This window comes from Myxocyprinus asiaticus, chromosome 23 (genome assembly GCF_019703515.2).
Source record: "Myxocyprinus asiaticus isolate MX2 ecotype Aquarium Trade chromosome 23, UBuf_Myxa_2, whole genome shotgun sequence".
NCBI classification, from domain to species: domain Eukaryota; kingdom Metazoa; phylum Chordata; class Actinopteri; order Cypriniformes; family Catostomidae; genus Myxocyprinus; species Myxocyprinus asiaticus.
The window spans coordinates 47,050,001-47,063,805 of record NC_059366.1 but is presented as its reverse complement, the minus strand read 5'-3'; the positions used below and the strand labels follow the sequence as shown (position 1 = coordinate 47,063,805).

Here is a 13,805-nt window from a genome sequence, read left to right as displayed (position 1 = left end):
CCCTTTCACAGTGAATTAATCAGATAGAAAGACAGTTTCCACACTGCAGGATGTCTTATCACACTGCAGTCATATACCCGACTCGATGCCTTTAGCAAGAGCTTTATTTGGTTGGCCCCGTAACCCGTCAGTGGTGCGTACAGGAGCTTTAGTTTAGACTCCATGATGTCTGTTCTGAATCACTCTTGGCTTCTACTTTTGGAAATACGGCAGCTGACCTGGACTTTGTTTTTTGTAAGGGTTGAGGATTGTGTTTTTGTTTGAGTGAATCATGATTAAACACTGAGATGTTTTGTTTGCTATTTAAATGGCATTATCATTACAAAACTGAAGTGTTATCTGGATTTCTGTGGTATATAGGAAGTGCTTACTGTGAGATTTAACAGTTCGGTAAGATTGTCAGGAAATGATTTTTTTATGTCACAGTGGGACTCTATAATCATGCCAGACTCTCTGAGCAATGGAGATCATTAAACTGTTCAAACAAGTACCAAAAAAGTCTATGGTGTGGTAATCAAGTCAGTACTAGTGTCAGAAATTAACTTTTATTTTTATTTTTTCAAGGGCAATATTTAACCCGGGATTTGATTTTCAGGGGCATTTTTTTACCTTTAACCTCGTGCAACCTCGTGTCCACATGTGTGGACTTTGTATTTTGGCTTCGCTTTGCACAGCGCATAATTTAAATTCATTTAAACCGACTGAATACTGTTCACAAGACTCTACACTGTCATCAAACTTCTGGTGCATCCGCATCACGTGACACAACAGCATGACGTCGATTTCTGTCAAACGCTCCTACGGGCACAGTGCCAACAAAAGTGCCTCTGGTAAGAAACCGCTTTACATTTTTTGATTGAAACCTGTTTGGATGTAAAGAGTAGCAGCTCTAGTTTCGCTTGATATGCCGCTTTAAAAAAATCTGTTCATTTTTTCACTGATAAACATGAAGTCCACATATGTGGAAATTAGGACTGCATTCCCTCAAAAGTTGAAAAAAACATTGTTCGTTATTTTGAATAATTTTCAGCATTAACACTGCATTTGGTGTGTGGCGGGTGCTGAGTCACATGAAGTACGAACTGTTCCGTGGATAAAGCGAACTAAACTCGAGGAGCGTCGGAGATCATTTGTAATATTCAGCTTGACATATGTGACACTATTCTTATTAAATGTTTCAGACGACTGACAGAGACGTGATTGTTCCACAAGAAGCGCTCACGCTGGGTAAACAGTGAATCAGACAGGCACATCAATGGCTTTTCTTTCATCAAATCAGGTGTGATGGGCAAAATTACCCGGCATTGCACAAAAAGTACCTGCATTTGGCGTGTGGCGGGTGCTAAATTCAAACTCTGGTTAGAACAAGAAAAAATGTCCTTTGTGTGGGCCTGGGTATCTCAGCGAGTACTGACGCTGACTATCACACCTGGAGTCGTGAGTTTGAATCCAGGGCGTGCTGAGTGACTCCAGCCAGGTCTCCTAAGCAACCAAATTGGCCCGGTTGCTAGGGAGGGTAGAGTCACATGGGGTAACCTCCTCATGGTCGTGATTAGTGGTTCTCACTCTCAATGGGGCGTGTGGTAAGTTGTGTGTGGATCGTGGAGAGTAGCATGAGCCTCCACATGCTGTGAGTCTCCGCGGTGTCATGCACAATGAGTCACGTGATAAGATGCACGGATTGACGGTCTCAGAAGAGGAGGCAACTGAGACTTGTCCTCCACCACCCGGATTGAGGTGAGTAACTGCGCCACCATGAAGACCTACTAAGTAGTGGGAATTGGGCATTTCAAACTGGGAGAAAAGGGGATATAAATATATATATATATATATATATATATATTAAAACATTAAAACTGTGGGTCATTTCGCTTCATTTTAATATAAATCTTGTTTTTGTTATCAGTCTTTTGTTATCAATGTACAATACAGTTATTAACATTAGTAAATGCATTCCTATATATTTACTGTACATTATCACATTGAGAATAAATGTATTCATGCAAAAGCTGAAAAATGTTGGAAACATCATAAACAATTTCATGAAAAAACTCTGACTTTCTATAGCTTAGTATTATTTAAAATTTCACAGCTTAGTCCCGCTGTCCACATATGAGGACATCGATTTTTAGAAGACTATTTGCTCTAGAAATTTTTTGTTGTTGTTGTTTATTAGGTGCTACTAGTTACACATCAAAAGGGGAAATGGAAAATGCACACCGCAGTCACACGGGAGGTTATGACGGCATTTTGTTTCTAACCATTACAAACGAACTGTGTCTCATTCATTGACTTCAGTTTAAGAATATATTACCTCTTACCTTAAAAATTCAATAAACATCAGCTCAACAGAATATTAAGAACTATATCAGATGTTACAAATAAAAACAAACAAACAGAAGATTTCATTACACAGGCATTTTTTACGGAAATGTTTGCCCTGAGCCCCCTTTAATTTCTGACTCCAGTCTGTATCCTGGAAGATGTCAGAGTACAATGGTACTTCCATTTGATACCATCAGTGTACCATGTTTTACCACAACAGTACTATAATGTAAGTATTATAATTTAAATAGTGATTTTTTTTGTATAGTAGCATCAGCGAGCTAATAAAGAGTTGTATATTCTCTGCCATAAAAGGTTCTCTGTTCACACTGTAAAACCTTGATTAGGAAACATTCATGTTAAATGAACAGCACAAATGTCCAGCTCCGATGTCCGATGGAAATATATCAGATTCACACTTCTGTGATTGGATGAGATGTTTTGATTTCACTTTCGGTCTTGTAATCTGCGAGGTCTGAGATGTAAAGAGACACTGGCCTCTCTTATTTTTGTGTGTAATATTAAGTGCTCATTTTGGATTTGCTTTGGATTTTTGGGACATTTTCAGGTTTGTGCTTAAGTTTGTACCCTCCAGTTTGAAATAATATTTTAATGGTTTGCAAAATTAGCCAGAAATGCAGTAAATCACGAGAAGCCGTGTGTTACAGTGATTTTACCACAGTTAATGGGTGTTCTTAGGCATAACGTGAAGCAGAGTTTATAAAACAGCGGCAACAGCAATATAATAAAAGACAGCTATGTTCAATAAATGGGATTAAAAAATAAGATGTGGTAGAAACAATTCTTCCAGGTGTTGTCTTTGTTAAACGTGTTTTATCACCAAGATCAACAGCTCCTCATAATAACACATAAGTGACATCCTGGACATGAACATGATAGTAGTCTTCTTATTAGTACACAGAATGAACAATGGTGCCTTTATGTGTTCTGAGTGCCAAGTTCTTCTCTTAAGGGTCGCTGGCTTTTAGCCACAACAGCTCTCAGAGTGGCTCTGGGCCACAGATGTGTCATGTAGTAATGTGAGGTTCTGGGTGGCCCGTTTGAACATTTACTGTAATGCATTTGATGGTTGAAAAGCTTTTAGTGGCGTCTCGCCATTTTACCACACTTTACCGCGCTGTTATGATTATGGTTCGCCATGGATACCGCGCGTGACGATAGCTGCTTAAGACAGACGGATAAAGTTAAATGGATGAAAGACTATTGATGCCTTTGTAGTCAAGACAAGTGCTTTGTGTAAGTATGAATGTTTGTTTATTAGTCGTTTGAGGACGAGCAGGTTTCAGCACACCTGAAAAGAGTTACCAGCAACGGTTTAGTCCTGATAACTGGTGTATGGTGTTTCGGATGTTTTGGTTATCTCAGAGGTGGTCTGTGGACTCATGTAGGTTTTCAGTGTTCTTTTTGAAAAAGAAAAAAAACAACAAGATATTAAACCAAGATTAATGGACTGATCTCACTGTTTAATGCAGTGCTTCTCAACTGGTGTGTCACAATCCAAAAACGATGGAGTGGAATGCAGTGATCATACTACACTAATAGGTTTATCAACTTTTAAAAGGGAGGAAAACCCATCCCGTATCTTTTATTACAGACATACAAATCTGTGAGTCCAATCAAACTACTGTATTTGTGCCCCTGTTTCAATAAGTCTGGCTCCCCCAGTGGCCCCCCTAAATTTGGGAAGTAAAGTTAGTATTAAGTTGGGTGTTTGCTGAATATTTTGGGGGAGGGGGGAGGTCATGTCACATGAACTTCAAACAAAATGTAGCAATATTATTGCGTAGCCTACATTTAAAATTACATTCGGGACCACAGTTAAAACATTAGGGGCCCCGGAAAAATGACCTGGCGACGCCGATGGTGCGGTGTGTCTGGTGCCCCCCTTGGGAGTTACTATACAAGCCCTATACAGACTTCATAATATACATATAGGGAGTGGCGGTACTGAACCAAATGTCAAAGTTTTAACATCTTGGACCTGACCGCTTCTTAATGTGTGTTCTAAGTGCTGGTTTGGGAAACAAATTAAAAACTTATATTAAATTACTTTAGTGCGATTTGCCACGTTGTTATCATGAAACCCAATCTCTATGGGAGAGATTTTCTGCTCGATTGAATGCATCCGTGACTAATGTTCAGTCTTATCTTGGCTAGCGTTCATTGTTTCAAAATAGAGATAATTGCACTTTGTTTTTATATGTGTATGTTTGTCAGGTTTGTAGAAAAATGAGATGATTTTTGCCAAACATTCACAGTCATTAATTATACTGTACAATGATATGGTCAGTACACGTCTACCGTCTAAAACCTTTTAAACAGCATTTTTTTCATTTTTGTATTATTATGTATGCAGCATTTATGAACACATAGTAATGGAGATACTACATGGAATACTATTACACTGCAGGACCATTTAAAATAAACTAGTGAAGTTAAAAATGTGTTAAAAAATTCCAACAATCTTAAAATAAATTGTGAACATTTACCTGTAAACAATCCTTATACTGCACAAATTCTAACTTAAAATCTTGATAAATCGGTGCATTTGTTATTCTAAAGAATGGCAACATGGCTTATAGTTTGTGGGCAAACCCAGAATATTTGTCGTTAGCGTTTTTCCATTATCAGTTTTACTTCATTTTGTTTGGTATATCTTTGGCTTCAAAAAATAGCATTATGTTAACAAATGTTAAAATAGTAAAGGTTGTTGTCCTCGTACTTGTACGGAGGACATTTAAGGTAAAATGCAGTTAAAATATTCAGATGTTCTAGAACCGTCACTGACTGTAGATTGCAGTATATTTCGACATGTTTTCTGCTCACATCGCTTTTACAGATAAGCCAGTCAGTGAGTTCCTGCAGCTCTTTTCAAATAGTATTATAGTGTCTTGTTAACACACAATACTTCTTCTCATTTTGTTCTGTAACAATGGAAGGACCCGTAGAGAATGGATGGAGAGACGGGGGTGCTGGTTGCCATGTCAACCTCGCTGTGCGATGAAAATGGGTTTTGGTACTGAGTGGTGGGAGTGTTAGCGTCACGGCGACACGCCAGCGAGCTTGAGCAGACTGAGGCGTAATGAGCGCCGCTGGTCTACAGAGACGTTTCTCAGGAGCAGGACCCCTCCTTGTATCAATTACTAAAGTGCTGTATTGAACAGAGCTCAAAGTCATATTGACGAATCAGCCCAACATCAGCTGATTCCTGAAATATCAATGACAGAATCTGCTTATAGGACTAGTTCAGACAAAACATGGAGCATGGAGTAGCAGTTTCATTTTCCTGCTGAAAGTGTATCGGTGTGTCTCACATCTGTATGATATTTCATCTCAAGAGTTTTGATCTTTTATCTTGACACTCGTGCAGGACTTCAGCTCTGATTTGGGCTGCAGTTTATACACTGTGTTCTGAGTATAATATTACGCTGCTGGTGATATCATAGTGTAGTATTTTATGGATTGTACACATGGGATTTCTTTACTAATGTTGGTTTTCAAAAACTTACAGACGACAAGAAGAGAGGTTAAAACAGATAGAGAGAGAGTCGAGCCCTATAAAACGTGGAATTCCACAGAATTTGACAGATTTGGGATAAAACGAATGTACGAATGCACAACTAATCAAACTAAAATCTTGATATTCTAGTGTGATAATTAAATAGGAAAAACCTTAGGTTTATTTAAATAAATATATAGTCTAGATGTGCTCATGATGCAGTGTTTTCAGCGTCTAAAATGGTTTAAGTGGCTCAACTGTTCAGCTCTCACTCATTCACTTTGAAGTGCACAGCACATGCAGACTATATATTTATGTTATGCAATAGCTGCCTTTTTTTCCGGTGTAATTGCACTAGACCATATCGTGAACTTATCCGGAAGTGAGAAACTACCGTCAAATACACACAGAAACCCCAAAGGTCTTCACTCAGTTTTCTGATAGAATAAAAGCACAATTTAACTGGACTTGTGAAGAAATACATTAACAGAAATATTTATACTACTACTGTATAGTAAAATGTAGTATTCCATGTAGTAATAATAATAAATAATAATCATAATTTTTAGTAGTATATCACAAGCAAGAGTGCTGTTGTGAATATAATATATATATATATATATATATATATATATATATATATATATATATATATATATATGCATATACAGTTGAAGTCAGAAGTTTACATACACTTAGGTTGAAGTCATTAAAACTCATTTTTTAACCACTCCACAGATTTAATATTAGCAAACTATAGTTTGGCAAGTCGTTTAGGACATCTACTTTGTGCATGACACAAGTCATTTTTCCAACAATTGTTTACAGACAGATTGTTTCACTTTTAATTGACTATATCACAATTCCAGTGGGTCAGAAGTTTACATACACTAAGTTAACTGTGCCTTTAAGCAGCTTGGAAAATTCCAGAAAATGATGTTAAGTCTTAGACAATTAGCCAATTAGCTTCTGATAGGAGGTGTACTGAATTGGAGGTGTACCTGTGGATGTATTTTAAGGCCTACCTTCAAACTCAGTGCCTCTTTGCTTGACATCATGGGAAAATCAAAAGAAATCAGCCAAGACCTCAGAAAAACAACTGTGGACCTCCACAAGTCTGGTTCATCCTTGGAAGCAATTTCCAAACGTCTGAAGGTACGACGTTCATCCGTACAAACAATAGTACGCAAGTATAAACACCATGGGATCACGCAGCCATCATCCCGCTCAGGAAGGAGATGCATTCTGTCTCCTAGAGATGAACGTAGTTTGGTGCGAAAAGTGCAAATCAATCCCAGAACAACAGCAAAGGACCTTGTGAAGATGCTGGAGGAAACAGGAATACAAGTATCTATATCCACAGTAAAACGAGTCCTATATCGACATAACCTGAAAGGTTGCTCAGCAAGGAAGAAGCCACTGCTCCAAAACCACCATAAAAAAGCCAGACTACAGTTTGCAAGTGCACATGGGGACAAAGATCTTACTTTTTGGAGAAATGTCCTCTGGTCTAATGAAACAAAAATTGAATTGTTTGGCCATAATGATCATCGTTATGTTTGGAGGAAAAAGGGTGAGGCTTGCAAGCCGAAGAACACCATCCCAACCGTGAAGCATGGGGGTGGCAGCATCATGTTGTGGGGGTGCTTTGCTGCAGGAGGGACTGGTGCACTTCACAAAATAGATGGCATCATGAGGAAGGAAAATTATGTGGATATATTGAAGCAACATCTCAAGACATCAGCCAGGAAGTTAAAGCTCGGTCGCAAATGGGTCTTCTAAATGGACAATGACCCCAAGCATACCTCCAAAGTTGTGGCAAAATGGCTTAAGGACAACAAAGTCAAGGTATTGGAGTGGCCATCACAAAGCCCTGACCTCAATCTGATAGAAGATTTGTGGGCAGAACTGAAAAAGCGTGTGCGAGCAAGGAGGCCTACAAACCTGACTCAGTTACACCAGTTCAAAGTAATGTTTTTAATAAACTTAAACACAAAGACACACAAACATAAACGCATACAGGGCAGCTGCCTGTAGCTCTCTCTTTCCCGAACTGCCACATCTCATTGCACTTATCCCTCTCCTCGGCTGATTAGCCCGATTGGGGGCCGGGTGTGTGTAGTCACGGCCCGGCCCCACCCTCCTCCTTGTCACATGTTTGTTTTCATGTTATATTTTAACATCACGGTGTATGCAGAGAAACGCTCCAACACTGAATATATTGAGCCAGCTTCATCTTCATGCGTGCCGCTCTTCTTCTCTGACACGGACAAGACATGACATGCAGCGCTCAAGCACCCTCCGGCGGTGGGTGTCTGTATAGACAGCCTCATCAAAGTCTGCTGGCATGGTCACTGAACGCATTTGTCCTGAAATTAATTAATCGACGATCGATTAGCTTTATCGATCAAATTATTAACGATGATTTATCGAATATCGATTAATCATTAACATCCCTATTCTACAGTGAAATCAACCCAGCTAACAGTAATTTAATTCACTGAATTCAGTTTAGACAAAATATTATAAGCTGCAATCATGTAATATCTGGCAACGTTTCAGTTCCCATGACTGCCCAGCCTGATTTTCACTGGTTTGTGATGTTTCTTGTGTTGTTTGTTCACCTAGTTATGATAACAGATCTCTGATATACAGTGTGTGTTTTGAGTTTTTGAGTTCGCAGATATTCACAATGGTAATACATTCTTATATTTTTTATTAATGTGTCTGACTGCATCATTAATGAATGTAAATGTCATGATGCGCTTACAGTAAATATTAAACTTTTGATGCTAATTGAGAAATATATCAGCAAGAATGTGTCTGCTCGACTGTTTTCACTCATTAATATTTGTCAGTGTGAGTGTTTGAAGCATCTCTGACACTCATGTGATCTTCATTTACAGTCAAATAGACATGAGAAAATCTCTGTTTGAAGAGAGTGAACACACAGATGTTTTAGACAAACAAGACTATATTCTTAATATTTAGTTAAGTGTGAAGTCTCAAATATTGTCAAATAGCTAAATGTGTAAATTATTCCATTTGAATCACTATGTTTGAATTGTCATGCTTGTGTGAATGATTTAAAATGTTTGATTATTCTGTGTGTAACTTTGAGATTCACTAGCAATTTAAATGAGCAAGTGATGATTAACTGACAGAATAAACTGAACTTCTGAGTAATGGAAACACTCTTTCTTTCTCTCAGTGTTTTGCACACAGGCTTCATCACTTCAGTTCTCCAAAGAGCCCAAATCTCAGGATGCGTTACACGGCCGCAGTGCGATTCTGCGCTGTGAGGTCAGTGACCCGGCGGATGTGCGGTACTCGTGGATGCAGGACGGCTGGAGCGTGGAGGACTCGGACCGGCGCTTTCAGGAGGGCAGTAACCTGAAGTTCATGGCAGTGGACCGTCACTTTGACACGGGCAACTTTCAGTGCGTGGCCTCCAACAGTGCCACCGGAGAGATGGTGACCTCCGCCAACGCCTCCTTCAACATTAAATGTGAGTGAGACTTTTAGACATTTCTTTAAAGGGATAGTGCACCCAAAAATTAACATTCTGTCATCATTTACTCAACCTCATGTCCGTTTTGGAGCTTGTTTTGTGAGCTTGTTTTTATGTGAATAAATAAAGGTACATTTCTTGTTTCAACATTATTTGTACTTCAGACCCATGCTTTGTTGGACAAGAAAAATTAGCTTCATAGCATGTGACCAACATTTGGTTTTTCGACCATTGAAAATGAGTAAAATGTAACAATTTTCAGAATGAGAATCAGAATGAGAAGGAATTTTTTTGGGGTGACAGGGGAAACAAGTGCACACAGAACATTACAGTGAGACAAAATATAAAACAAGGTTAGAGTATAAATAGACAGGACATATAACAGAATGGCGTATGTACATGTGCGAGTGGTAATGTATGTGCAAGGCAGGGGTATTTTGTGCTTGGAGCCACATTAAGAGTCCCATATCCCTGGAATTTAACCATGTAAGGCCTTAAAACTGAAGATACAAAAGGAAAATTTTGTTTAGAACAAGAATCTTAAAGGATATTAAGATATTTTTTTATATTATAGGCATTATAGGCGCTCCAACATTGGAAAAACAACCCCAAAAAGTGTTTTTTCCCATGTTTGGACTCACACCATTGGCATATAATGCAACAAGAGGTGCTGAAGTCAACTGATTTTAGTAATAGACATGCCTATCTCTGTGTACAAATAAAATCATGACGCTAACCCCTTTCTACGGTTGTTTTTTTTACCCGTTGTTTTTCTCCAAAAAAAGTCGAAAATGGTCATTTTGACCCCCCTGTACAAAACAGTGGATTACTCAGTACATATTGATCCATGTGTAGAGCCGAGGAGGGCGGGGCCGGGCTGGAATGAGACACACCCGGTCCCCAATCAGCCTGATGGGGCGCGCGAGGGATAAAGGCGGCCGGGGACGACAGTTCGAGAGAGAGAGAATTGCAGGCAGCTGTACTGTGTGTTTTTAGTTGTGTGTTTTGGTTGTGTTTTTTTGGTTAATAAATTGTTATTTAAGTTGTCAAGCCGGTTCTCGCCTCCTCCTTTCCACTAAACCCCCTTACACTGGTGCCGAAACCCGGGTAGGAGGAGGGATTCCCGTCGCAGGGTCCTCGACACTGCCGTCCACCCAGGGGAGCGCCGCTGCCGTCCGACGGGGGACGGAGTAGCCCGACCACCCGGACGCGGGGAACGGCCGCCGTCCGCGAGGCGAGTGGGGACGGGACTCCCCGACCGCCTGGAGCGAGGGAGCCGCTGCCGGGGGCGGAGGAGTGCCCTGCCGTCCCCCGGGAACGCGGAGGGGTCGAGAGAAGACCGCCGTCCGCGGGGGGAGGAGGGAAGCGACTCCCCGACCACCTGGAGTGGTAGGGCCGCTGTTAGGGGCGGAGGAGAGTCCCCACGGGACGCCGGGAACGCGGAGGGGCGTTCTGTCCGCTGGGGGTCGGAGGTCTGACTCCGGTCCGCCCGGGGAGGAGCGGCTGCAGTCCGCCTGAGAGGGTGGAGTAGTGATCGAGGACCACGCGACGGCGCATCAGAGAACCGGTGAGTTTCTTTTTCTCTCTCTCCTCTCTCTCTCTCTGTTGCTCCGTGTTGGCCTTTCCCTCGCCATTTTGTGTTGTTTTTCCCCTCCTGTCTCCTCCCAGGTCGAGGAAGGCGGGGAGGACCCGCCGGCAGTCGGGGCTTAAGGCACGCCCCCCCCCCCCGAGAGGAAGGGTGGGGGGGATGTACGTCATGCCGGGGGCTCCCCGGCCTGAGGCAACGCCGGGAGGAGTGTAGAGCCGAGGAGGGCGGGGCCGGGCTGGAATGAGACACACCCGGTCCCCAATCAGCCTGATGGGGCGCACGAGGGATAAAGGCGGCCGGGGACGACAGTTCGAGAGAGAGAGAATTGCAGGCAGCTGTACTGTGTGTTTTTAGTTGTGTGTTTTGGTTGTGTTTTTTTGGTTAATAAATTGTTATTTAAGTTGTCAAGCCGGTTCTCGCCTCCTCCTTTCCACTAAACCCCCTTACACTATGACATTTAATATTTTGGCTTTAATCATCATTTATGTATTTATTTCACTAGTAAAAATAAAATAATTTTGAGCAGAGGACCTCTGGCTGAGTTGACGCAGAATGACAATTTTGTGTTTGACGAAAGACAAACTCATGCAAGTTTGGAACGATAGGAGGGAGACAGTAAATGGCTGAACTACTCCTTAGACTTTAACTGCAGGATTGTGGTAAGAGAAACTGTGTTTCACAGGAATCTTATCAAGTTTCTTCTGGAATTGAGGTGAAGACTCTTAAGAAGTCACATTCCATTTTGTCTTTGTGTCGTTTTAGTTTATCCACTCTTCCAGTTCCTGTGTTAAGTGCTTCTCAAGTCACTTTAATGTGATCTCATGTTCAGAAACTGAATCTATGTGCCACATCTCTCTCTCTCTCTCTCCATCTTGTTTCTGTGTCATGTGTAACAGTGGTTCGAGCAGCTCTCTCTCAAAAGGCTTTTGTGTGTGTAAATTGCTGTTAAAGGGCGTCTCGCTTGCAGCCGTGTAATTATCGCTGTCTAGATGATCAGCGTTCCTGCGTTTACATGCGAGTTCACACATTTTCCTGCCCAAATCTTTTGTAGCATTTCAAAAGAGACCACAGCTCACAGGCTTCACTTTAGTCTCTCTCACGTAATCAAAACCATCAGCGGCCCTCTAGTGTTTCTCAAATGACCAAAACCAAACCACTTGCACTCTCTATACACCTCCTCTATCTCTCTCTCTCACTCTCTATCTCTCTCTCTCTCTGTTTCTCTGTCTGTCTGTCTGTCTGTCTGTCTCTCTCACTCTCTCTCTGTCTCTCTGTTTGTCTGCCTGTCTCTCTCTCTCTCACTCACTCTTTGTCTCTCTCTCTATCTCTCTCTCTCACTCTCTATCTCTCTCTCTTTGTCTCTCTGTCTGTCTGTCTCTCACTCTCTCTGTCTCTCTGTCTGTCTGCCTGTCTCTCTCTCTTTATCTCTCTCTCTATGTCTCTCTGTCTGTCTCTCTCTCTATCTCTCTATCTCTCTCTCACTCTCTATCTCTCGCTATTTGTCTCTCTCTCTTTCACTCTCTGTCTGTCTGTCTGTCTCTCTCTCTCTCCCTCTCTCTCTCTCTCTCTCTCTCTCTCTTTGTCTCTGTCTGTCTGTCTGTCTCTCTCTCTCTCTCTCTCTCTCTCTCTCTCTCTCTCTCTCCCGGCATGCATTAGTAGGTGTTCTTCTCTGAACTCTTCGAATGTTTCTACAGAATTCTGCATGCAGGGGTTCTATGGGGTGTTTGTCCCATCTAGAGTAATCTGTCAGACAGAGTGGACCCCAAACCTCACATCCATACAGAGCGATAGGCATAATAATACTATCAAAGATTTTACTCCAAATTGTTACAGGAATGTCTATTTCTTTTAGTGCATTCACTGCCAGACCAAACCCCCCCTGAAGCACTGATTTTAAGACTGATGTAGTCGTAGTGTAGGGTGTGTTTCCCAGAGTGAATGTGTATCTGGTTTCCTGTAATCTGGCTTTTTTCTGGAAGATCATAATTTTAGTTTTTTTCAGATGGACTGTCAGGGCCCAGTTCTGACAGTAGTTCTGCAGCAGGTCCAGGTGCTGCTGTAGTCCTTGTGCAGTAGCTGACAGCAGCACCAGATCATCTGCATAGAGAAGAACTTCAGAATTATTTAGAGTAAGACCGGGTGTTGCAGATTGTTCCAGTAGCACTGCTAACTCATTCATGTTAAAGATGAACAGAGTTGGACTCAAACTGCAGTCCTGTCTCACTCCACGCCCTTGAGTGAAGAATTCTGTTCTTTTATTGACAATTTTAACTCCGCACCTGTTGTCCGAATACATAGATTTGATAGTGTCGTACATTTTACCCCCAATGCCGGATTGCAGAATTTTATAATACAGACCATCATGCCAAATGGAATCAAATGCTTTTTTTTAAACCAACAAAACTTAAATTTTGCCTTTGCTTTTTTGATGAATGTGCTGGTTGACTATCGTGTGTAGCGTGTGAATGTGGTCGATGGTGCGGTGGTTTGGTAGGAATCCAATCTGACTCTTACTCAAGACATTGTGCTTGGTAAGGAAGGCCTGTATCCGGGCATTCAGGATACAACAGAAAGTCTTCCCCAGATTAGATGGAGTGGTGGTGGTGTAGTGGGCTAAAGCACATAACTGGTAATCACAACTCCAGGTTGCTCCAGGGGGATTGTCCCTGTAATAAATGCACTGTAAGTCACTTTGGATAAAAGCGTCTGCCCAATGCATAAATGTAAATGTAAAATTACTGTTCACACAAATGCCTCACTGGGGTTGAATTTGTATCCAGTGGGGTAGGAGGGAGTGGTAAGGAGTTGAGCAGCCTGACAGCTGTGGGTGAAAAAGCTATTTAAGTGTCTGGTAGTGGCAG

General features: G+C 41.5%; 1 protein-coding gene across 2 annotated transcripts in view; it reads left to right on the top strand.

The window, feature by feature from the left end:
* LOC127414361 (inactive tyrosine-protein kinase 7-like) overlaps positions 1-13,805 on the top strand; it is a 121,445-nt gene that overhangs the window by 62,644 nt on the left and 44,996 nt on the right. Inside the window, exon 3 of one of the 2 annotated variants that reach the window (XM_051652335.1) lies at positions 9,057-9,353. The exons of the other annotated variant lie outside the window; for it this stretch is intronic. Within the exon in view, the coding sequence (XP_051508295.1) occupies positions 9,057-9,353 (297 nt within the window). The remainder of the gene's footprint in view (positions 1-9,056; positions 9,354-13,805) is intronic. 2 annotated transcript variants of the gene reach the window in all.